This window comes from Bos grunniens, chromosome 12 (assembly GCF_055505025.1).
Source record: "Bos grunniens cultivar Pamir isolate PY7600 chromosome 12, Bosgru_T2T1.0, whole genome shotgun sequence".
NCBI classification, from domain to species: domain Eukaryota; kingdom Metazoa; phylum Chordata; class Mammalia; order Artiodactyla; family Bovidae; genus Bos; species Bos grunniens.
Genome location: NC_141176.1, coordinates 74,193,788 through 74,218,499, shown reverse-complemented (window position 1 = coordinate 74,218,499; position 24,712 = coordinate 74,193,788). Strand labels below are relative to the sequence as shown.

Below are 24,712 nucleotides of genomic sequence, written 5' to 3'. Positions count from 1 at the left end.
CTGAGTACAATGATCAGTTCTCATACATTTCCATCGTAATCTGTCATCCATCCCAAGAGGCATAGAGAGCTCATGGAAGAGTCCCTCACACAGTGGACTGTCAACCACACTGTTTACAGTTTCCTGAGATGGAAATGTGGAGGCCACACAGAGAAGCAAGAACAACAAACTGTACACACGGGAAGTCCCAGCCCAGGTGTTGCCAAGGGCGGTCCAGTGTTGGAGCCACAAACCACCAGAAGCCCAGCAGTAATATCTGTCATTCAAAACTTTCCTGAAACTTATGATTCTATTTGGGAAACACTGTTGCTTGTTACTTAGCTCTCCTTTTGAGCCTAACATCTTTGTAATTATAGGAGAAATAAGAGTAATAGCATTCACCAAAGATAATATGGATAAATTTAATATAAATCCAGCAAAAAGAAGTGTAAATAAAGGCAGGTCATTACTGCCTAAGCATATCTGGAGTTTTTCACTGAGAAACAATATTTAATAACTTAATTGAGGGACTTCCTTGGTGGTCTTTTAGCTAAGACTCCACACTCCCAATGTAGGGAAACTTGGTTCAATCCCTGGTCAGGGAAGTAGATCCCACATGCAGAAATTAAGACCTGGCACAGCCAAATAAATCAATATTAAAACAAAACAAAACAAAACAAAAAAACAGTTGGAGAAATAGTCTCATTAAGGTATAATGCCATTTCATGGCTCATATCTTCTACTTATCTGTGAATTCGTTTTATTCTTGATAATGACTATTATTTAATTGGGATAGAAAATTTGTTATCTTTCAAAAAGATAACAAAGGATTTCAAACATGAACTGTTACTGATGCAATTTGAGGGGAGAGTCACTTATTATTTTGGGACTTTCTCCAATGGCTCAACGGTAAGGAATCCATCTCAATGCAGGAGTCACAGGGAATGCAGGTTTAATCCCTGAGTTGAGAAGATCCTCTGAAGAGGAAATGGAAACCCACTCCAGTATTCTTGCCAGGATAATCCCATGGACAGAAAAGCCTGGTGGGCTACAGTCCATGGGGTCACAAAGAGTCAGAAACAACTGAGTGACTGAGCACACATGTACAACTTTGCCTCCAGCAAGGAGCAGTCACAGCAATTCAGAGCACTGATGAAAAGTATAACATACAAGGAAAATTGCAACTATGGAAAACAGAAAATTGATATTATGCTCCATATGAAAAATAGCAGCAAGCAAAAAACAATTTTCCAGTAATTTCTCTCAAAAAGAAAAAATAGAAAGCAAAATAATGAATAGCACAAAATTGTGAAAACAAAACCCCAAGTACATATAAAGAGTAAGAAGACACATATTAAATATGATTCTTCAAAGCCTCCAGAACACACAGGGCAGAAGTGACTGAGGCCATGAAAGGTAGACTGAGTAAATCCATCCCCTCCACACACAAGGAAAGGTTAGAGATGCAGAGTTGTTTAGCAGGACAGCTGGCAGAAGAATTTATAATCTGTGAGTGTTTCCATTTCTAACATTTGGTAAAACTGGCTGAGGCAAACCAGGCAAAAGTTTGTCCAGCTACCAGAAGATTAACTCCTGCATATGCTTAATGTTCTAGTCCAAGTATTAACTCCAAATGAAACAGTGGTGTGAATCCCAAGGGTAGACTGAATTTCAGAAGACTCTGCTTGCCTTGGAGAGTCTCTCAGAGCGGCAAGGAGTGGCTGTGGCTCACCCTGGGGACACAGACACTGGTGGCAGCCATTCCCGGGAGCTGCCCCCACCACATGTACACTGCTGTGGGCAGACACCACCAAGGAATTCTCTCATCTGTACATTCCCAATTCTCACTGTCAACTAATAAGAAATAAAACAACTGAGAAAATATTCATTATCAATCATGAAGCTAACCAAATTAAAACTTTCTTGATAAGCAGAACAAGGTCAAACACTGTCCCTTAAACCTTTCCTCTCTGACATCAATCTATGACCACATGTACATTCTTTCCACAAACCAATTGAGAATATAGTTCTTATTCTTTCACAAGAATTCTTCACAGCTCTGAAATCGTAAAGGATCTATAAAAGAGCTGAATTTAATACCACAACATCCATTATTCTGGATTATCTGAGAGTCTGAGTCTCTGAGGCAGACTTTTTATTTTGGCCACACCCTGTGGCATGTAGAATCTTAGTTCCCAGTCCAGGGATCAAAAACACTCATATCTGCGTTGGGTGCATGGAGTCTTAATCACCGGACTGCGAGGGAAGCTGGTGGTAGCCATTTCTTGATAGAGTCCTTGGTATTCAGCCTCCTGAAAGCACCTGATATTGGGTCCCAGCTTTTGCTTCTTAGGATAACTTCTTGCAGGGTTTGGTTAGAAACTAGAACTTCTGCAGTGGATAGAATTCCTCCTCCAAGTTAAGGTACTTGAAACATTTCTCACCCAATTTCCCCACATCTCATTCATGGAAATAAAAACACAAAAATAGAAGAAAGCTAACAAAGAAAAACACTTGAGTGAAACATATAAGCAGAAAAGAGTGAGCTTGTAGGGAAAAATTGAACAAGCAGTTAATCTTCAGAACTGGGGGAGTTCTAAAGTAGAGTTGAGAAAAATCCAGAGATGAGGAGAAAAAGCAGTGAATCTGCGAAATAATAACAACCAGCATTCTAGATATCCTAGCCTTCACTCATCTTTTACACAGTAGTCTTCATCCTGACTGCACCTTAGCATCACCTGGGGGGGATAAGGCCACTCTGATGCCCAAGGTCCAGCTTCCAGAAACTGGCTTAGGTTCAACTGATTAGGGTGGAGCCTGAAGATTCCTCTCCCTGGAAGAGTCTGGATGTAGAAACTAACCCCTTGTAAGCATCTGCTAACCTCCACTCTTGCACTGTCTTGGCATCTGAGCCTGGAATGGCTACAGACCTGCTATGAAGGAGTTACAATGATCACTAAGAGTTTTAACCAGAGTCCCATGACACATTTCATGCTTCCAGAAAAATCCTTATAAACCCAAGTCCAGAGATTACAGCACTGAAATTGAAAATTTTCATTCTGCACAGTAGGAAAACAAAAATTCAGATAAAACTATATTTAAAAAAACATTAATAAAAAGATGAGTCAAAATTAGCCTGGAAAATTATCTCTAAAAGGAGAAGGAGAATTAGAATAGAGCTAACAAGGATATTAGCCTTGTTTAAAAGTAGCCTTGTCTTGATTTTGGAATCGTGAAAACATTATACAGAATTATAATTATAAAAGAACTAATTTTTTAAAAATAAATTCCTAAAATTTCAGAATAAATTTAAATAAAAGTACCTAAATATCTGCCCATCCTGTTGGTTCAAAGAACCATACAAAAAATGACTATCAAAAGTGGTTTAAAAAAAACAATTTGAAAACACATTCTCTGCGTGATACACCCACGTGAAGACAGTATGAACTGCCAAAAGATAAATCTTATTATGTTTTCAGAAGTCACATTATAAGGTAAAACAAATGAATAGTTATGTTGGTATCATTGAGAATTGGGCTTAGACATGGGACAAAGAGAATAGATGATGGGAGAAAAGAGATACAGATGTAAGCACAACAAGATGAAGTAAAAAACTAGGGTCCTTTATCTGATTTGGATTGGAAACACCCATATAAACATATTTGCTTACCTTAAAAATGTTTTCTAACTTGGTCTAATGAAAAAAAGCCAAGAAACAATAACCAAGAGCAATAAGCCCCTCTAGCATCCAGACTATAGTCTTTAAATACCATTTCACACTAAAAGAAGACAGGGCGGCTTGGAGAAATGGATGATTCCAGGGCTGAGCAAATGCTGTACAAAATGAACTAGAAACATCCTGTCACACCAGAAACCAAAAAAAAACAAAACAAACAAAAAAAGACATTAAAAAAAAAAAAAAAAACTAGCCAAGACTTCTAGAGTATATGCAAAAGACTTAGGACCCAACCTGAATATACTCCCACTGCCCAAAGATGGCCAAAGGTTGACACAAGCATAACAAATAAAATGGACTGAAGCAGATCAGAAATGCTTAAATCCATGAGCTCAAATTGACATTCACCAAACCAAACCAAATAAACAACCATGAAAACTCACTAGCCCCTCTCCTCACTAGAGGAGAACCAATTCCCCATTTGGAAAACAGGTTTTAAAAATGGAAAAAATGATTTTCCCCTACTCTCCATACAAACACTATAGTTCAGCATTAACCAAAGAGCTTAGAACATCCCCACTTTGCAACCCTTAATAAATTAATGGACCTTGAGCAAGGATCATGAATAGCTCCAACATCACTCATGCACACACACACACACACACAAGATGTTATGTGCCTTATAAGGGAAATATACAACCCTACCTCCTACATAGATGAAAGGGGTAAAGAAAATCCAAATGAGTTATATCAAATTTCTAGACCTAAAACACTAACCTAAGGTGCCAGAGGAACAAGTTAATTGACACAGAAGGAGATGCAATCAGCCAAATCCAGGCTGTGGGAATCTCTACAGGTCAAACAACCTAGAGGCTCGGGGTGGAGGGGAACAGAAAGGCAATCTGAATAACCTATGTCAGCCAAGTGTACCTTATTTAATACTGCTTCCAGTGGAAGAGGGGGAAAAGACAACTGTGAGCACTGGCTAGATACTAATGATATTAAAGTTAATATTTATGCATAGAAATAATAAACTGAAAGTGAAGTCGCTCAGTCATGTCCAACTCTTTGCGACCCCATGGACTGTAGCCTACTGTATTCCTCCAACCATGGGATTTTCCAGGCAAGAATACCAGAGTGGGTTGCCATTTTCTTCTCCAAGAAATCTTCCCAACCCAGGGATTGAACCTGGGTCTCACGCATTGTAGGCAGATGCTTTACCATCTGAGACACCAGGGAAGTCTATAAAAATAATGTTTATGCTAAATATGTTTAGTGGGGGGAGATTCCACATCTTTTAAAGATACATACTAAAATATTTATGGATAAAAATGATATGATGTCTTGGAACTTCTTTAAAATAATCTTGGGAAGTGAGGGTGTGTTTCAGATGAATCAAGACTGCTCATTATGGCAATTATTGAAGCTGACTTAGGGTGACATAGGGGCTTATTTCCCTTTACCCTTCTGAGTTCTTAGCTGAAGATCCCTGTAATAAATGACAGAATAACAAGAGAAAATAAAACAGAAGTTTATTAACATGTATATTTCTGATACAGATGAGAAATATCAAGAAGAACTGAGTAACTCCCTGAGATAGCCCAAGCCACCACCTTAAATACCATCTCCCCCTAAAGACAAAAGAAAAGGTGATGGAGAGCCAATGAGAGGTTAGCAGGAGAAGCAGCTTAAACTACAGCAGGGTTGGGTTTGTTATGCAGATTTCATCCTTCTTGAAGACTGTCCTTCAACAGGATTCTGCTGTGATTTAGAGCCATCCTTCTTTTTCTGGTACAGAGAGGGAGACACCTTTACAAATGGAGATTTCCTTTATCAGAGTAAATGTCCCTCAGAAGAATAACTTCTACTCTGTCTTCAGAGTTTCTCCTGTGTCTATTTCTGAAAAACACAATCAACTCACAACAATCTTTCTGCCAGAGAGCCCTACTCCGGAGTGACACGTTGTGTTACCTTTCCATCTATTCTATTTTTGTATTTTTGAAATGTTCTTAAAAATCTACAAAAAAAAAAAAAAAAAAAACTAAAAAAAAAAAATGAATCTATGAATACCTGAACCTTGTACCTCTTCCCTGTATATAAAAGGAATACAAGATTTAAAAAAAAAATTAATTTAGGAAATTAAAAAGAAAAAAAAAAACACTATAGAAATCAGGTGACAGAGGGGCCAGAGCTGTTTCTAGAAAAGCAGCTCCTCTTGGCTCTGAGCCTCAGTGGAGGCTGTGGGAGGAGAGGACAGAACACAGAGAACACGGGTCTAGCAGTCAGAGCACCACGCCTCAGAGACCAGGTCGGCCACCTGCCAGTCACAGGATCCCAAGCCCATCGTGTGCCCTCCTGGGCCTCGGGGTCTTTATCTGTGAAAATACCCGCCATGCCTCCCTCAGAGGAATCCTGGGACACCTAAATGAGCTACAACAGAGAAGAGTGCTCTGAAACCACCATAAAAACAAGGATTTTTCATCACTTTTATTATTAGAAGTCCTGGTAAGAGATTTACTCTATTCTTAATGGCAGAGTCTGGATTCACAAAGGCTTGGAAAACACATTGTTCCTCACAGGCGACCACAATGGAACAAGGTCTCTTGAGAAAAGTCATGTGTAAAACCAAATTTTCTAGACTGTAATTAAAGTTTCACTTCTACCCAGATTGCCAACATTTTTAAACATTATGAATGCAATCTTTTAAAAAGAGTCTCCTACTTCCCTGACTAAAGAAAATGGATCGAGGAGGGTGGAGGAAACAAGTGAAATAGGTGAGGGAACTTAAGAGGTACAAACTCCAAATTATAAAATAAGTAAAAGGGGATTGGGGGCAAAAAATAAATATATAAAAATTTAAAAAATAAATAAATCACAGAATTATACAACATAGGAAATATATTCAATAATATTAGAATAATTCTGCATGGTGACAGTTGGCAACTAAACTTATCATGTACTGTATAAAATATTAAATCACTAATTATGGCAGAAAGTGCAGAGGAACTAAAAAGCTTCTTCATGAAAGTGAAAGAGGAGAGTGAAAAAGTTGGCTTAAAGCTCAACATTCATAAAACTAAGATCATGGCATCGGGTCCTATCACTTCATGGGAAATACATGGGGAAACAATGGAAACGGTTTCAGACTTTACTTTATTGGGCTCCAAAATCACTGCAGATGGTGATTGCAGCCATGAAATTAAAAGATGCTTACTCCTTGGAAGGAAAATTATGACCAACCTAGATAGCAAAAGCAGAGACATTACTTTTCCAACAATTGTCTGTCTAGTTGAGGCTATGGTTTTTCCAGTGGTCATGTATGGATGTGAGAGTTGGACTACAGAGAAAGCTGAGCGCCAAAGAATTGATGCTTTTGAACTATGGTGTTGGAGAAGACTCTTGAGAGTCCCTTGGACTGCAAGGAGATCCAACCAGACCATTCTAAACGAGATCAGCCTTGGGATTTTTTTGGAAGGAATGATGCTAAAGCTGAAACTCCAGTACTTTGGCCACCTGATGTGAAGAGCTCACTCATTGGAAAAGACCCTGATGCTGGGAGGGATTGAGGGCAGGAGGAGAAGGGGACAACAGAGGATGAGATGGCTGGATGGCATCACTGACTCAATGGACGTGAGTTTGAGTGAACTCCGGGAGTTGGTGATGGACAGGGTGGCCTGGTGTGCTGCAATTCATGGGGTCACAAAGAGTCGGACAGGACTGAATGACTGAATTGAACTGAACTGATGTATATCAGAAACTAATATAACATTGTAAGCCAATCATACTTCAATTTAAAAAAAAATTTAATTTTACATTAAAAACTTACATATGCTTAGAAAAAGAAAAGAAGGTGGATATAAAACCCTAATTTACAACTCAAGGTCATCACTGTGGACATTACTAACATCTAATGGCTAATCACTAATGCTATGCTCTCAAGAACCAGCAGGGCACACACAGCAGATCTGCTTGGCAGGTCCCCTTCTGCTTGGCTCAAGGCCCCCTCCTCCTCTCCCTTGCTGTGTGGTCCTCAGTGGTTGCTCTCAGCCCACAGTATCTTTGCCACCAGCAGCCACTCCTCAGCCTCCTGGGTTGAGCAAAGTGAGGGACACACGGAAGAAAGTATTGGGAAATTAATGCAAAGACCACTCAGCTCTTGGGGAACCAGCCGTGAGTTGAGGCACAAAGCCCACTGTGGGATGCAGAGGATTCTGTTTACTTCCTGTCCATTAACTGAGCTCCAAAGTGAAGGTTTACACACACATGGGCTTCCAACAGCCTCCACCTGGACCAGAGACCATCAGCAAAAGTGGCTTCAAAAAAAGGCCAAGTGACCGGACAAGGCTGGGCCACTTCTAAGAGTCCTGGGAAAAGGACACAGCACCCGGAAACACCTCCCCTCTCAGGGGAAGGGACTGGGTGAACCCACTCTGGCTCTCTGAGATCACCCCATTACACACCAGCAATGGAGACCTCACCTCTCAGAGAGAAGCGCTGATGACCTGGGGAGGTGGTCTCTGTGACTCAGGCCCAGGCAGAGGCTTCAGGCTCCTCCTCTCCACCCTGACGGCCGCAGGCAGGTGGGGACCTATCCTCTCCACCCACAGTACCCGTGAAGGTTCACACAGGGGCCAGGGATGCTGGGAGCTCTCAGGCTGTTCTGTTCTAATTAGGGGTGACTGGCAAGTGTTCCACAGCCTGCCACTCGTTTCTCTGAGAGGAAGAGATACTCCTCAGTTTTCACAGGACAGCCCATGGAATTCTCCATGCCAGAATACTGGAGTGAGTGGGTAGCCTTTCCCTTGTCCAGGGGATCTTCCCAACCCCAGGACTGAACCCAGGTCTCCCTCATTGCAGGCAGATTCCTTACCAGCTGAGCTATCAGGGAAGCCCTTCTCATAGGACAGAGGTTTTCATATCTCAAAATCCTAAAACCCTAAAAGCCTCATTCTGGACTGGCATCACCCTGCTTTCTCCCACTGGTGCCTCCAGGAGTACCTGGGAGGCCCTGCTCGTTCTGTGGGTGGAAAGACCACACTGTTTGGGATCATGGATGATCCACGGGGCATTCTGTGAATCTGAGAGATTAAAAGAGGGCCAGAGGTCAAAAAGGAAACATGTTTGTGTTTTAGAAAATCCTGGGCTGAGTTTAGATTTAAAATATAAAATATTTAAAATATAAAATATAAAGAATAACAAGCAGTATAGATTGATCACAACATGGGAAGTTGCTTCATAAAATCAATTATTAACTAACTAGCACTGCTACTAGTCCTAGTAGTACTCCCACACAGATGAGCCCCTAAATTTATGTCCTTTACTCACTGCTTCTCCGCCATGACCACCCAGCGACCAACCTCCTGAAAGGGCCAGGGCTCTACCAATTGCACCTTATGCAGCCCCAGGCCTGGCCTTACTGGACCCCCAGAAGGAAGTATTACTGGGGCTGGACAACTTTGAAATCAACACTCCCAGCACCACAGTGGGGAGGATTCCCTCTCAGGAAGAACCCCAGATCCTGCGGCCTCTCCCTCTATGTCTGCTTCTCCCATGAGCTGCCACAGCCAAGACCCAGGACTCATATTAGGATGGGATCCATCAAAGGCCCGGAGAAGGCAATGGCACCCCACTCCAGTACTTTTGCCTAAAAAATCCCATGGACGGAGGAGCCTGGTAGGCTGCAGTCTGTGGGGTTGCTAGAGTGGCACATGACTGAGCGACTTCACTTTCACTTTTCACTTTCATGCATTGGAGAAGGAAATGGCGACCCACTCCAGTGTTCTTGCTTGGAGAATCCCAGGGACAGGGAAGCTTGGTGGGCTGCCGTCTCTGGGGTGGCACAGAGTCGGACACGACTGAAGTGACTTAGCAGCAGCACAGCAGCATCAAAGGCTTAGAGACCCCACTCAAGGGGCTAACAGCCCAGGACAGCAAGAAAAACCAGCAGCTCAGTTCAAACCCAGCCACATGGGCTATGCTTTGAACCCACCTGACTCTAAGACTCTTGAGCATCTGCTACCAAAGAGAAACTAGAGAGCCAGGGACAGCAGAGAAAGACCTGCTCCAGGATATGATCCAACATTAAACCCGGAGGCCACTCATCTAACTATGCACCTGGCGTGAGCCACAGGCAGACACCGAGGCCCCAGGGTTTCCTGATAAGCAGAATTCATGAGAGCTCTGCTGTGTGAGGTCAGGAAATCCTGCACAAACAGGCCATACCAGCTTGCCACCTGTGTATTTCAAACAGACTTACTGTGACTATGTGGAAATTCCATGACTGGGACAGCTGCACACGGGACAAAGAAGGGCTGGGGCAGCCTGACGGGCTCCTGCTCACTCTCCCACCCCTGCCCTTCACAAGGCACTGCAGTAGCTAGGTGGTCAGTGTCCTCTCAAAGGCGACACCCTGCCCCACATACCTGTCCCATCCTCTGGCACAGTGGCCAATCCTCTTCTGACATCAGTGAGAACTCCATCCCCCAGGACCATCCAGTCACCTGGGAGCTGACAGATTCTCTGTCTCTCCAGTTGTGTGGGGTGGACTTCACCTTCCCCAGCTGCCCATTGCCCGCAGTGCCCTTCAGCACTTTAAACCAGAGCCACGCCGCCCACTTGTAAACTACCTGGCCCACCCACCACACCCCCAACACAATGGACTGAGGACAGCTCACACCTTCTGCACCTAAAACACCCCTTTCACAGCAACGGCATCTTCCATTCCTCCTGCTCACACACTCACAGCCCACCCGTGTCCCAAAGGCAGCTAATGGGACCATGGAGAGCACAAACCACCCAGGGGGTCAGCAGCAGACCCCCAGCAGGCTCAGCCAGAACAGGGGGCTCACAGCCCTGTGTCCCCAGGTGAACTGTCCTCTGGGGGATCTTGACCCAAGATCTTCAGGGTCAAGGAGGTCACTGACCTCATAACTTTCTGCCTCTGGTTTGCCCTGAACATTCCCTTCTACACCCTCTGCCAATGCCAGGCTATTAGAACTCCCCTTTCAACCAGGAATCTGCTCCCACAACCAGGGAAAGAAAGCAGCGTGGAGGGTACACAGAATTCACGGTCAAGCTGGAGCTCCTCCCCACAGGGGCTTTGCTCGTAGTGCCAGCCCATAGGGAAGGGGGAAGCCTGGGGCAAGGTGTACTGTAAGGAGTTCTGGGCAGCTACAGGCCAGATGCAGGGCCCTGGGTTCTGTTCCCCTGGAAGAGGAGCGGCAATGGTATCTTCTTAGAAAAGCATTTATCAGATGTGACCTGGTCAAGGTAACAATTTTTACCTTGTTAAACTATAACAAAGCGCCATAAAAGCTACTTTATTCTGGGCTCAGGTCCAAATTACCTTCCTCTAAATCACAGGGCACATATGGTTCTGAGGTTGCTGGAATCTTCTTTTGGTCAAAGATCAATCAGTGTTTATACTGAGCACCAGGAACTTTCTACCATACAATAAAATGTATTTTATTTCAAGGCCATCCTTCCACAACACTCTTTAATCAGTTAAAAGAAGAACAGTAACCCCTGGAGTCCAGTTCTTGCCATTCTAAAGATGAATACAACCTCTGAGCTCTATCATGTTTCCATGAGGGTTTATCCTCAGACCTTAGACCACTGGCCTCTCTCCCCACCGGTCCCGTCCACCTCAGTACTGATATTCATACACCAAAAAGCGATGCACAGTATAAAAATTTTTTACCTCAAGAAACGTAAACATTCCCCAAATTAAATAGGATTTCCAGTAACACTTTATGATTGCTTTAATTAAGGAAGGCTCCTGTGCATCCTTCTGGGCTCTCTTCACTTCCTGATCCCAGTGCCTGCGATGAGAAACAGAGCACAGTGAAGAACAGCGTGTCCACCAAAGGGGAAAGGGGGCGGGGCGGAGTGGGAGACGAGCCTGCACTACGGGGCGCTCTGCGGCTGCGGCAATAGATGCTGGCTACCTGCTCACAGGGCTCCTGAAAGATGAGCGGTGCAGACTCTGAATCACCAGAGAAACAGGCCTTGAGGGAAAAGTTCCAGATTCTGGAAACAAGTTCCTGCCAAGCTTTGCTGGACTCACAGGTCATGAGGAGCTCAGGAGGGTAAACACCCTCCTCCAGGGACCCCATCTCCAAGACAGAGCTCGGCCTCCAGGGCCGTGGCTGAGGGCTCCCTCCACGTCCACAGATGCACAGGGAACACGGGCTGCACAGGGAACACGGGCTTCCCCAGACTGCAAAGTGGGCTAAGCCCGGGGTCAGCCTGAGGGGGTGAGTGTGCAGTGTCAGGGGAGGAGACTCAGGAGAACCCAGAGGAAGGCAAAGCCTCCCCCAAACCTTTAGCCCCACATGGAAATTCTCACTCTTCCTCCCCTCTCTCTGATGTTTGTGCTCACCCTTGCAGCTCTTCTCCAAGGCTCTGGGAGCGATCTTCTGGAAGCACTGAATACATGTCATCTGGTTCTAATTTCCGTTTGTGACCAATTTTAAACAAGGGGTTTAGCCACCTGTTAAACATTAAAAGGAGAGTGACATATATCCAAATTATACATCTCTAATTAGAAACCTACATTCATGGACATTGTTAAAAAAGAAGTCTACATTTTAAATATATAAAGGTACAGGGGGAATTTAGACATGTGCTTACACACATATATTCTAGGTATAGGAAAGTCATGCTGGCTTATACATGGTATAAAAGCAGGCTGTTTGTGGCCTACTGAACATACACTGTACATGTTCTTTAATTATTAAGGAAAAAATATATCTAGAAATGAAAATAAAGTAACAGTGTTTCAGGAAAGCAGAATAGAGCTGAGTGGCCATTGCGGGTAAGGCTGCAGATAACGTTCCTCTATTACTGAGGACTTAAATCTTCTGAACTGTATCAGATTCAAGGATACCTACGTGGCACTAGTGGGAAAGAACCTGTCTGTTAACGCAGGAGATGTAAGAGATGCTGGTTCGATCCCTAGGTTGGGAAGATCCCCTGGAGAAGGAAACAGCAACCCACTCCAGTATTCATGCCTGGAAAATCCCATGGACAGGGGAGCCTGGTGGGCTACAATCCATGGGGTTGCAAAGAGTCGGATATGACTAAAGTGTTTGGGCACCAGTCATATTCAAAGCAGTTTCAACCCTGATATCAAGATCTCCTTAGATCAGCTCTCAACAGAGAGGAATTTTTACAGGCAATTATCTTATGGACACAAAACCCTGAGTCTAACAGGCTCTGGACCCTGAACTCCTTACAGTCCTGTCAGACTCCCCTCAGCCAGAATGCTCACGTGAGCCTCTTTCTGACCCCAATCTTCTGAAGACAAACTCAAGATAAGTAACACCTTCCCAGCTAAAGTGCACAGTTGATTCTTCTTACGGTCCTCCTTGGTATCACTCCCTGGCAGATTCATTTATTTTAAAAAGTAACATTCAAACATCCAAAAGGGCTGAAGTTTTACTGACTGTTGGATCTGTCACAATCAGCCTCAGTCTCAGTCGGGGAATAAATATAGCCCCAGACTTTCAGGGAACTCCACTAACAACTGACAACATCACCAAACTACGGTTTAATTCCTCCATGCCCAGGCTTCTGCCCGGGGACATCAAGGTTGCCCACTGCCACCACACCCCTGCAAAGGTATATGTGTTAGTCAAATCCCTGTTTTCTGGGAGTTCAACCAACTGTTCACTATGAGCCCTCCACCTACAGGCATGGCCAACTCTAGGTAGTTATCATGCTTAACGGCTGTGGGAACAGGATCATACCAAACATAGATGAGTCTGATTATGCAACCAGTACCCTGGATGGAAGGGCACCACCATGAGCCTAAACTTGACTCAAGAAAACCCAAAGACAGTGTGTGCACCCCTGAGGGATGTTTGTTCCTTGAGGCCCCTGTGACAAGGGCCACCCACGTTGGGCCATCAACTGTCTCCAAGAAAACTCTACCAGGGGACACTGGGCTATAGGTGGTTCACACCCAGATCAAGGTTACATTCAGATTTTAATTACACTCACACAACCTGTGAATCAAAGGGGACCATTCATCTAGTCAGGAGGGGAGCTGGACTGGTAATAGCAGTTGTCTCTCTTGTAGGATCCCTGATGAGCCTAGAACTAGTAACGATTTATAATCCCATAACCATAAAAAAAAAAGTCAGAGACTAGCTTGGGTAAGTAGAGGACCCAGTTCTAACCTTAGAATGACAAAATATTCCCTAGACCCTCTGGCCCACATGACTCTTGAAGACTACAAAGCTCTTGATTACCTGCCGGCTGATCAAGGGGGAATCTGTGCCCCAGCAACCATTTCCTGTTGTTTCTATGTTAATACAAGCAGTCTGATAAAAGAGAGTGCATCCCAACTGCCAGAGAAAGCCGCTTGCAGAGACAAATATATGGTATCACTTATACATAGAATCTTTAAAAAACGGTACAAATGAATTTACCTACCAAACAGAAATAGAGTTACAGATGTAGAAAAATAACTTACGGTTACCAGCAGATAAGGGAAGAAGGGACAATTGGGAGACTGGAATTGACATATATAAACTACTATATTTGTGTCTGACTCTTTGTGACCCCATGAACTGTTGCCCACTAAGCTCCTCTGTCCATGGGATTCTCCAGGCAAGAATATCAGAGTGGGTTGCCATCTCCTTCTCCAGGGATTCTTCCCAACCCAGGGATCTAACCCAGGTCTCCTGCATTGCAGCCAGATTCTTTATCATCTGAGCCACCAAGGAAGCATATATAAAATAGATAACTAATAAGAACCTACTGTATAACAGAGGGAACTCTATTCAATACTCTTCAATAGCCTTTATTTTTTTTTTCTTTTTTAAAGAAAATAATCTTTTTTAAAAAGTGGATATATGTATAATTGATTTACTTTGCTGTACTCCTGAAACTAACACAACACTGTAAATCGACTATACTCATATATATATATATATATATATATATATATATATCTTTAGAGAGGCCACTTGGCTAAATGCTCAGAACAAGAATGGCCTGACTGAACAAATTTGTGACAGTTTCAAAAGAAAGATCCCCAGATTCCATGAGCTGCTAAGGCCATTCTTAGAGCCTTTTCCAGTTACTCTTCTTCTCTTGCTCTTTGGTCCATGATTCCTCAACTGTCTCATTAGTTTTATCTCTTGGAGAACTGAGATAATCAAGCTGCAGACGGTCTTTACCAATCCTTCCTCTCCAGATGAGGGTAAAGACCTCTGCAGATGATCTTTACCCTCTTTCCTCTCCAGCAGGAAAACTGGAAATGGGTGCCAACCAAAATCAAAGTCTCCACCTTCCATTTCTATGCACATACATTTTCAAAATCAACAAACAGAATGTGCTTTGAGAGTTTTTTGCTCTACCTGAAATTAAAGAGACATTTATCTATTTTGCTATTATTTATGGTAACCACACACATATTCCTTCTTTTAGGACCCTCTTTCCTTAAGGGACATCCAATAGCCAAGAGATGTGGCCACATACACTGACTATACTACCATCAAAACAAGAATAGGAGCTGCCATCACTCTGGGGATCCCCTAGGCTGTCCCAGAAAAGAAGTATCAGAATTTGTGGGAAAGATGAATGGGTTAGAGTCAAGAAACAAAAGATCTAGTAATCACCCAAGTGTGATTAAAGTCCAAAGGTTCAGGCCTGCCTTTCTGTAGTCCCAGCTATTAGATGAAGACTTCATTTAAGAGCTTCAGCACTCTGCAGCATTTTTCATCTGTGTGTTTCCTCCCAGCTCAGGGATGAGGCACTGCTTCTCTGAGCTAGAAATCTGGATAAGACCCCACAGGTTTCATGGACCCCATTCCCAGGATCTGGTCCTCAAAGGTGGAAGTGGAGATATTTACACTAGGGAAAGGGGCTGTGGTCAAATAGACACTCTGCTCCTGGTTGTGTATCCCAGGAAAAAGCAAAAGGTGTTCCAGAATAGTGTTCCCATTCATTTCATAAAAAACAATTGTGTTTTGTACACACATGAAATTGGCCTCGACTAGGTACCAGGACAAATAGTCAACCACACAGGGAGGGAGGCATGGAAAGAAAGAAAGGCATGGCCATAGACAGGGTGAGAGAAGTATCCCAGGGCAGTTGGAGCTCAGATGTTCACCTAAGGAACATGGGGAAAGGTGGGGACATTATTGGAAGATGGCAAAGGTGCAGGGCACTGATTAGATAAATAAAATTGTTCATAAGCTGCTTCCTTGGGGTGACAGTTGCAGCTTCTTTCAGAACTGACAGTGAATTGCTGAGCGGTTCTGAGGCAGCTGGATAAGGTGGACACCAGGTCCCTGGGTCCTCCTCCCACCCCTATTGCCACCAGTCCCGAACACACCCTCTCCTTGTCCCTTGGTCCCCAAAAGAAGCCAGCAGTGTCAGGCATGTGCTTGCAGGAATTGTCACAGCTTAGATGGGGTGCTCACCAGACAAACAGGCGTGAGCAGAAGTTCGCCTTCTGCAGCGGGTTGGTCTTCACCTCCGGGGACACGGCCAGCATCTTGCCAGCCAAGGCGGACGCAGACCGGGGTCGCCCTGCTCAGGAGGCGGTGGGCCTCCTGCTGCTCCTGGAGGTGCCGGCGGGGATGCTGGAGACTGGCCACCCCACAGGTCCACTGGGCCGGAGCCTGAGAACACCTGCTTCTAAGAGTGGTGTGCCAGGTCTCACCTCCCAGGACTGAGAAACCTCCAGAGTCCACCTTTGAGGCACCCACTCTGTGCAGCTGCTGCCACAGGCCTAGGATGGATGCAGCATGCCACGTGTGGGGCTGCAGGACCAAGAGACACCCAGGTAAATGCTGCTAGGAGCTCCACGCAGGTGGGAGGCAAAGCTACCAGCTCTTTGATAAAGGCAGGCAGGCAGGCTGACTGCGGGGCACAACCAGCCCAGCTCCCTGGAGCACACCTGGCTGCAAATTCTGCGGAAGTTCCTGCTCTGAGTCCAGGAACTCACAGGAGGCGGGAGTCTCAGGCCCCGCCCATCTTTGCTGCTCAGAGGCTGCCCATGCGCTGCAGAGGAAACCCTGAGAAAGATGGCAGAAGCAGACAGCAGCACACCCTCTGGACATGCTGCCCTCCTCAGGACCAAATAAGGGCACTGTGGGAAGGTCTCCAACTGGAATGGAGTAAAACACTGAGGGACCTTCCTGGGATAGACCCTACTCCAACCCCATGACCTCTGCCTGGCTCTTGTTTGTAGAAAAGCTTCAATCTCCCAGGCCTCCTCTGAGTCACAAAAGGCTGGCTCAAGGATGATTGGAAGAATGTGAAGGTGTAATAACAAAAAAACTTCATCGATAGATTAGCCATAAACAGTCACAGAATCTTTACAACAGGGTCTGGTGCATATTCCTGAATTGTTTTGCAGATGCTAAAATGTCCACCAGGTGGAAGAAGTTAATTGCATGATGACCAGGATAAACTGGAACCTAAGGATTTATGATGATAACCCCTGTTACATTACCCTGCCCCTCAACATCAGTCGGAATAGTGCATGAGCTAATCAAGTACCCTGGACTCTCTCTCTCAGCTTGCCTTTAAAAATCCTCCCCTGAAATCCACTGGGGAGTTCCAGCCTTCTGAGGATGAACATCCTGTACTCCTTGCTTGACCCTCGCAAGGAACCTTTCTCTGCTCAGAACCCCAAATTTTCAGTTTGTTTCACCTCAATGTACATTGGGCACAAGACCTTGGTTTGGCCAATACAAACCAGGCACCAAACATTTGATGATGGCCAAAAATCACGATGGTGTGATCACTCACCTAGAGCCAGACGTCCTGTAATGTGAAGTCAAGTGGGCCTTAGATAGCATCACTACGAACAAAGCTAGTGGAGGTGATGGAATTCCAGTTGAGCTATTTCAAATCTTGAAAGCTGATGCTGTGAAAGTGCTGCACTCAGTATGCCAGCAAATCTGGAAAACTCAGCAATGGCCACAGGACTGGAAAAGGTCAGTTTTCATTCCAATCCCAAAGAAAGGCAATGCCAGAGAATGCTCAGACTACCGCACAATTGCACTCATCTCACATGCTAGTAAAGTAGTGCTCAAAATTCTCCGAGCTAGGCTTCAGCAATATGTGAACTGTGAACTTCCAGATGTTCAAGCTGGTTTTAGAAAAGGCAGAGGAACCACAGATCAAATTGCCAACATCTGCTTGATCATCGAAAAAGCAAGAGAGTTCCAGAAAAACATCTATTTCTGCTTTATTGACTATGCCAACACCTTTGACTGAGTGGATCACAATAAACTGTGGAAAATTGTGAAAGAGATGGGAATACCAGACCACCTGACCTGCCTCTTAAGAAACCTGTATGCAGGTCAGGAAGCAACAGTTAGAACTGGACATGGAACAACAGACTGGTTCCAAATAGGAAAAGAAGTACATCAAGGCTGTATATTGTCACCCTGTTTATTTAACTTATATGCAGAGTACATCATGAGAAACACTCGGCTGGAAGAAGTTGGAATCAAGCTGGAATCAAGACTGCCAAGAGAAATATCAATAACCTCAGATATACAGATGACACCACCCTTATGGCAGAAAGTGAAAAAGAACTACAAAGTGAAAGAGGAGAGTAAAAAAAGTTGGCTTAAAGCTCAAAATTCAGAAAATGAAGATCATGGCATCTGGTCCCATCACTTCATGGGAAATAGTTGAGGAAACAGTGGAAACAGTGTCAGACTTTATCTTTTTGGGCTCCAAAATCACTGCAGGATGGTGACTGCAGCCATGAAATTAAAAAAGACGCTTACTCCTTGGAAGAAAAATTATGACCAACCTAGATAGCATATTGAAAAGCAGAGACGCTACTTTGCCAACAAAGGTCCGTTTAGTCAAGCCTATGGTTTTTCCAGTGGTCATGTATGGATGTAAAGTTGGACTGTGAAGAAAGCTGAGCACCGAAGAATTGATGCTTTTGAACTGTGGTGTTGGAGAAGACTCTTGAGAGTCCCTTGGACTGAAAGGAGATCCAAACAGTCCATTCTAAAGGAGATTAGCCCTGGGTGTTCTTTGGAAGGAATGATGCTAAAGCTGAAACTCCAGCACTTTGGCCACCTCATGCGAAGAGTTGACTCATTGGAAAAGACTCTGATGCTGGGAGGGATTGCGGGCAGGAGGAAAAGGGGACGACAGAAGATGAGATGGCTGGATGGCATCACCGACTCAATGGACGTGAGTTTGAGTGAACTCCGGGAAACTGTGATGGACACGGAGGCCTGGCGTGCTGTGATTCATGGGGTCGCAAAGAGTCGGACACGATTGAGTGACTGAACTGACTGAACAACAGGATTTAGCACATATTATGCTTATAGAGCTGCAAGATTTAGAGAAATGTGACAGATTAGAAAACTCCAAATGATTTCAAAAGATGAATTTTCTGTCATTAGAGAACTCCACAACATGTGAGATGTCTTGCATCTCACAGGTTACATTGTAGGGGTACACTTGTGAGTTTTTTGCTGCCCTCTTACAAGGGGGATTTGGGACAGAGAGATTGCCTTATGATTTCTTTCATCATGAGCTCAGCTCAATAAAGCTGGAGGAGAAATCTATTTTAAAGGAATCCTTAATGTATTCAAACATTTTATAACTCAAATATGTAACAGTGGCATATGTTATAGAACACAGGTTATGTGCATTTGTGGGGAACTTGCTTCACTTTTTTTTTTTTGCTTCACTTTTAAATCAAACAGTGCCCTATTCAAGGAGGTGTTATCTGTTTTACAGATGAGAAAAATGAGGCTCAAAGACAGCACTTCTCCAAGGTCTTTGAATCAGTAAATGATGAATCTAGATTTGGATTCAAGTCCAAGTCCAGCATGACCATCCCACTGGTGGATGGTCTGTGTGAAAAGTGCCACAATATGCTATCTGAATGAATCAATGACTGTAGGACTGAGAACAAAATCCTGGGCCCTCACTCATAAGTGATAAATTATTTCTGTGGCTGCCTTACCAGCTTAGAAGCTTTTCTTCCCTTTCATCCTAAATGAAGAAAGATCAAAGTTTGTGGGGCTTATAACAAGATCACCTCATTATTCTTTGATAATTTCCCATGAACCTTGGCTAAAATGGTATTAACAATGACTTTTAGCTTCAGGTTTGCAAAATGAATATGTCCTGCAGAACTAGGGCATGGCAATGTGGCTACAGTTGATAATTCTGTACTGTGTCCTTTTCATTTGCTGAGAGAGTAGAGCTTAGGGGTTCTCAACATAAAAGAAAGAAAAAAATCTAAATGATTAAGATGTGAAGTGATAGATACATTAATTGGCTTAGTATGATGAGCATTTCAGTGTATATGTATGTCAAATCATCAAGTTGTACATCTAAATATATACAATTTTTGATTGTCCATTAGATCTCAATAAAGCTGGAGGAGAAATCAATTTTAAAGAAATCCTTAATGTAGTCAAATATTTTTTATAACTCATACATTTAACAATGGCAATGTGTTGATTATTTTCTATTAATGGGCGTGATGGTGGTTTATTATACTATTTTCTTAATATTATTTTCTTAATTTTTATGCAGGTTTGAAATTTTCTATTGCAAAAAGGAAGAGAGAGCCAAAAACCGTCAGTTTTCAATTACCCATCTTTCTGTTGTTAACTCTTTCTCAGATAATGCAATCTACAATCTAAATAATCACTCCTCACCTAATTTCCAGTTGTCTTTGAAATTCTCTACATTTTCCATCCCTATAAATGTTCAGCTACTAGTTCTTCTTCAAAGATGAAGAAATTGCTTGCTGAAGTTGGGAGTCTGGTGACTTCCCTTTTCCCAATTCCCCAGACTGTTCTCTCCAGTTCCAACTCTCTCAGGACCATAATTGTCATCTCTAAACTGTCAAATCACTCAGTCCCTTCAGCTTCTGCTGTATGTTTAAAACTAAGAGTTTTTTGAAAATTTTTAGCATTGTTTTCTGAGCATAAACTAATACGATGTTTAGAAGAAATGTTGAAATCCAGTATTAAATTGTTCAGAGAAGAGTGGCTCTAGAGCCAGGGGACCAGATCCTTCACTCATCCTACTTCCTACAGGGTTACTGTGAGCCTCAGGATTTGTGAGAGCATTTTCTAAAAACTAAAACCTAAAACAACATACAAATAAAACTTTGTTTTGAACAGATGTTCAGTGAATGCCTTTCAGGTGCAGGACCACTAGGCCAGACACAGAGCTTACAAACGAGCGAGATGTCATAAGACCTCTATCTGCACTTGTTTATTGATCTGAAATGGCTCAATACTATGACTAAAGGAGCAATAACAAGTGATGGAGAGGATGCAGAGAAACCAGAATCCTCATATACTGCTGGTGGGAAAGTAAAATGGTACAACCACAAAGTTACCACATAACCCAGAAATTCTTCTCATAGTTATCTATCCAAGATAAATGAAAACATATGCCCACTTGAAAACTTAGTTACAAATGTTATAACACCACTATTCATAAAAGATAAAGGTGTGAGGGGTGGGAGGAAGAAAGTGTACACCACCTTATGAATGGGCAAATGAAATCTGGAATTACATGCAATAGGATATGATTTGTCAAGATAGATACACTGAAGTATGCCACAAAGCAGATGAACACTGAATATATTATGCCGAGTTAATGAAGACAGCCATTGACTCTAATGAGGAGGGCAAAACAATATCTAAGGAGAAATGCAATCTTGTTGGACTTGATGATTCATTTCCAAACAAACCTCAGGGATACATGGTGGAAATTTGTATCTGTGCAAACTATAAAATATTGTATGGTCTACAGCAGGGGTCTTCAACCACTGGTCTGTGGCCTGTTAGGAATCAGGCCACATAGTAAGAGGTGAGTGATGGGCAAGGGAGAGAAGCTTGATCAGTATTTATAGCCATTCCACTCATCACTCGCATTACCACCTGAGCTCCACCTCCTGTCAGACCAGCAGCAGCATTAGATTCTCATAGAGGCACAAACCTTACTGTGAACTGCCCATGTGAGGGATCTAGCTTGCACACTTCTTATCAGAATCCAATGCCTAATGATCTGAGGTGGAGCTGAAGTGATGATGCTAGCACTGGCGAGCACCTACAAACACAGATTATCATGAGCAGAGAGGTTGACGACACAGAGACCAAAATAAGACAATTGCTTGCAGACTCATATCAAAATCCTTTCAGTGAGTGGCAAGTGACAAGCTGCATCTGCTGGCAGGCTTTACAGTAACATGAGTTGATGTACTTCAATTGGACAGCCACATCTCGTGATAGGCTTTAAGTCAGAATCCAACACTCATTTCAGTGTGCACAAGGCCTGCCCATTATTTTCCATCAGCGGCTCTTCCTGCACTGCACACTTGACTCCGTCTCAGTCTGGTAAGCCCACAGCTAACTTTACCAAAATGAGTGAAAAACAAACACAGCTGAAGAGCTTCTTTGATAAGGGGGAGAGACCCAATGATGAGACAGCAAAAGACTCTAAGACCACCAACAAAAAGGAAACAATTTAAGATAAAATATCAAGAGTTCTACTTCAATTATGAGTTCATTGCAACACATATATGTGGCAACCAGTTATCCAACAAAGTAAAGTGGCTGCATTCCGTGCCAAACTGGATCTATGGGGGTGACAAGTGAACACTGAGATTTTTGACATGTTTCAAATATTAGCAGATATTTTGAAAAAGACTGAGCCAGGGACTTCTTTCTCCCAGGTGGTCTTTGATCACCTATCTCAGCTTTCTAAAGAGTTTGAGCATTACATCCCAACAGCAAAAGACCCTTGAACTGGGAAGGAATGGATCTGTGACCTATCTGTGAATAAGCCAGGTAAATCAACTTTGTTCATGCTAGAAAGAGGATCAGCTTCGTGAGACTGCAAATGATGATGACCTAAAAGTATGTTTGAGACAACTTCAAATTTCTATACATTCTAAAGTCAAGGCAGAATATCCTGCCACAGGATATTCTCTGTGGCAGAGATTGCCACAAAGCACTGAAAAGCCTGCTTCCATTTTGAACAAGCTATCTTTGTAAAGCAGGGTTTTCTGCAGTGACAGCAATCAAAGCAAGATCACAAAGTAGATTGGATATAAGAACACACTTCGGGTGTCACTCTCTCCCATCAAGCTTGGAGGAGACCATTTAGTTGTAGAAAAACAAGCTCAGGGCTCCCTGATTCTGAAATATAGTGAGTTGTATAATTATTTAATTATGTATTACAATGTAATAATAATAGAAATAAAGTGCAAAATAAATAAAGTGAATCATCTCGAAATCATCCCACTCTCCCTGGTCCGTGAAAAAAATTGTCTTCCATGAAACCGGTCCCTGGTTCCAAAAACGGTGAAAATGACTGATCTATAAGATCTCTGTCAAATCGTCAAAGCTTCAAGTGTTAAACCTACAGCAGGTATAAGAGCAGTACTAAAATGATTCAGCTGAGATAATGCTGGTCCTCAAGCATTTTCAACCAAGACATATAAGAAAATGAGATTTACAATTTAAACATAATCCTGTGGGTATGCATAGTTCTGAATATAGTGATAATTTCTCTATCACTTCTCCTAGTGATATATCCACCTCTGTAAACTCAGGAGTGAGTACCCAGCTGAAATCTAGCCAATCATCATATACCATGACCTTGTCCAAAGGGCTTGGTTGAGAGATAACCTCATGGCTAACCAGACCAACTGGATTTCTTCCTTGAGAATATTGAGCAGTGAAGGGGGCGGGGAGTGAGGGTGATTTTTGTTTTGCTTTTGCTGGAGCTAGAAAGGGAAAACCTCTCTTTCCTTTCTGATGAGGGAGTTTTAAGGACATGACCCATGATTGGTAACCATGTGCCCCATTTACATTGAGAGCCTTAAAGAATAAAGCAGGCACTCAGGGAAAGTCATACAGTCAACATTTATTAAACACCTACTATTCCAGGAGCTAGGGATATATAAGTGAATAGGATGAGTGGTATAAAGCGGAGTCTTTGTAACATCAAGTCTTTGTAACATACTGAGGCTAATAGGATCCCTCCTTGGACAGTGTGACCTGCTGGAGCAGAAGCTGTCACTTTCTAGCTCGTGACCTCTGACTCTTCTCCAGGACTAAGGAGGTCACTGCCTATCTGCAACTCTCCACTTAGGGCCTCTTTCTGGCTATGGAAGCACACTGGGGCCATATGAAAAGCAAGCCCAAAACCTTGGATTCAACCCTTAACCAGTGATGGATGGGAAGTGGGTAGATAAATGCCCCAATGCCCTTGCCTATGAGTTGGAATAACTGTGTCTACCAAGGTGACCACAAGGGAAGGAGCCCAGTTGCAAAAGCAGTAACTTTCTTGCTAACACACTTTTTATTGGTTTCCTTCCTGCTTTGTCTCACTTGTCCACTTCCTACATGTGTTTTCCTGGGATCACTTCTAAAATAAACCACTTTCACTCAAATGTTTGTCTCAAAGTCTGTGACTGGAAAACCCAAACTATGAAACCTCTGAGGAACATCATTCCAAGTATTGAAAACTATATTCACTTCCTCTTTGAGCCCATGAAAATACTTTTTAATATTATAAACCTTGGGTTTATAATATTAATACAGTAGCACTATTCACATGATGATTCTGAGGTCTTGAAATGCATCTGGTCCAAACTGAAGTGTCCTTTAATTGTACAATACAACACAGATTTCAAAGATAGTGTAAAACTCTTTATGCCTCAATGATTTTTTATATTTATTACACGTTGATATAGTATTTTTGACACATTGGCTTAAAAAAATCTTACTAATATTATTTGTCCCTATTAACTTTTTCACATGGCTACTACAAATTTAAATTTACAGATGTGGTTCACTGTATATTTCTATGGATAGCACGGCTGTAACCAGTGGAAAGGCTTTAGCACCAAAAATTTCTCTCCCACTCAAGAAAGCAAATAAGTAAGGGTAATGTTAGTATACAAATTTCGAATGTGATCTAATTCATGGAAAGAAGTCACACTCACATTTCAGAACTTTGTTGTTAGTGATGAGTTCCCGTCTCACTTCCCACTGGCCCTCAGTCCCATTTGCATCATTG

The 24,712-nt window shown here is 43.0% G+C and overlaps 1 protein-coding gene across 1 annotated transcript in view; it reads right to left on the bottom strand.

Moving 5' to 3' along the window:
- Positions 1–16,643, bottom strand: part of LOC147361907 (ATP-binding cassette sub-family C member 4-like) — a 198,065-nt gene extending 181,422 nt beyond the window's left edge. The window contains exons 1-3 of the mRNA XM_086330242.1: positions 16,090–16,643; positions 12,036–12,146; positions 11,355–11,475 (exon numbers count right to left, since the gene is read on the bottom strand). Of these exons, the coding sequence (XP_086186368.1) occupies positions 11,355–11,475; positions 12,036–12,146; positions 16,090–16,163 (306 nt within the window). The 5' untranslated portion in view covers positions 16,164–16,643. The remainder of the gene's footprint in view (positions 1–11,354; positions 11,476–12,035; positions 12,147–16,089) is intronic.
- Positions 16,644–24,712: the final 8,069 nt, after the last annotated feature.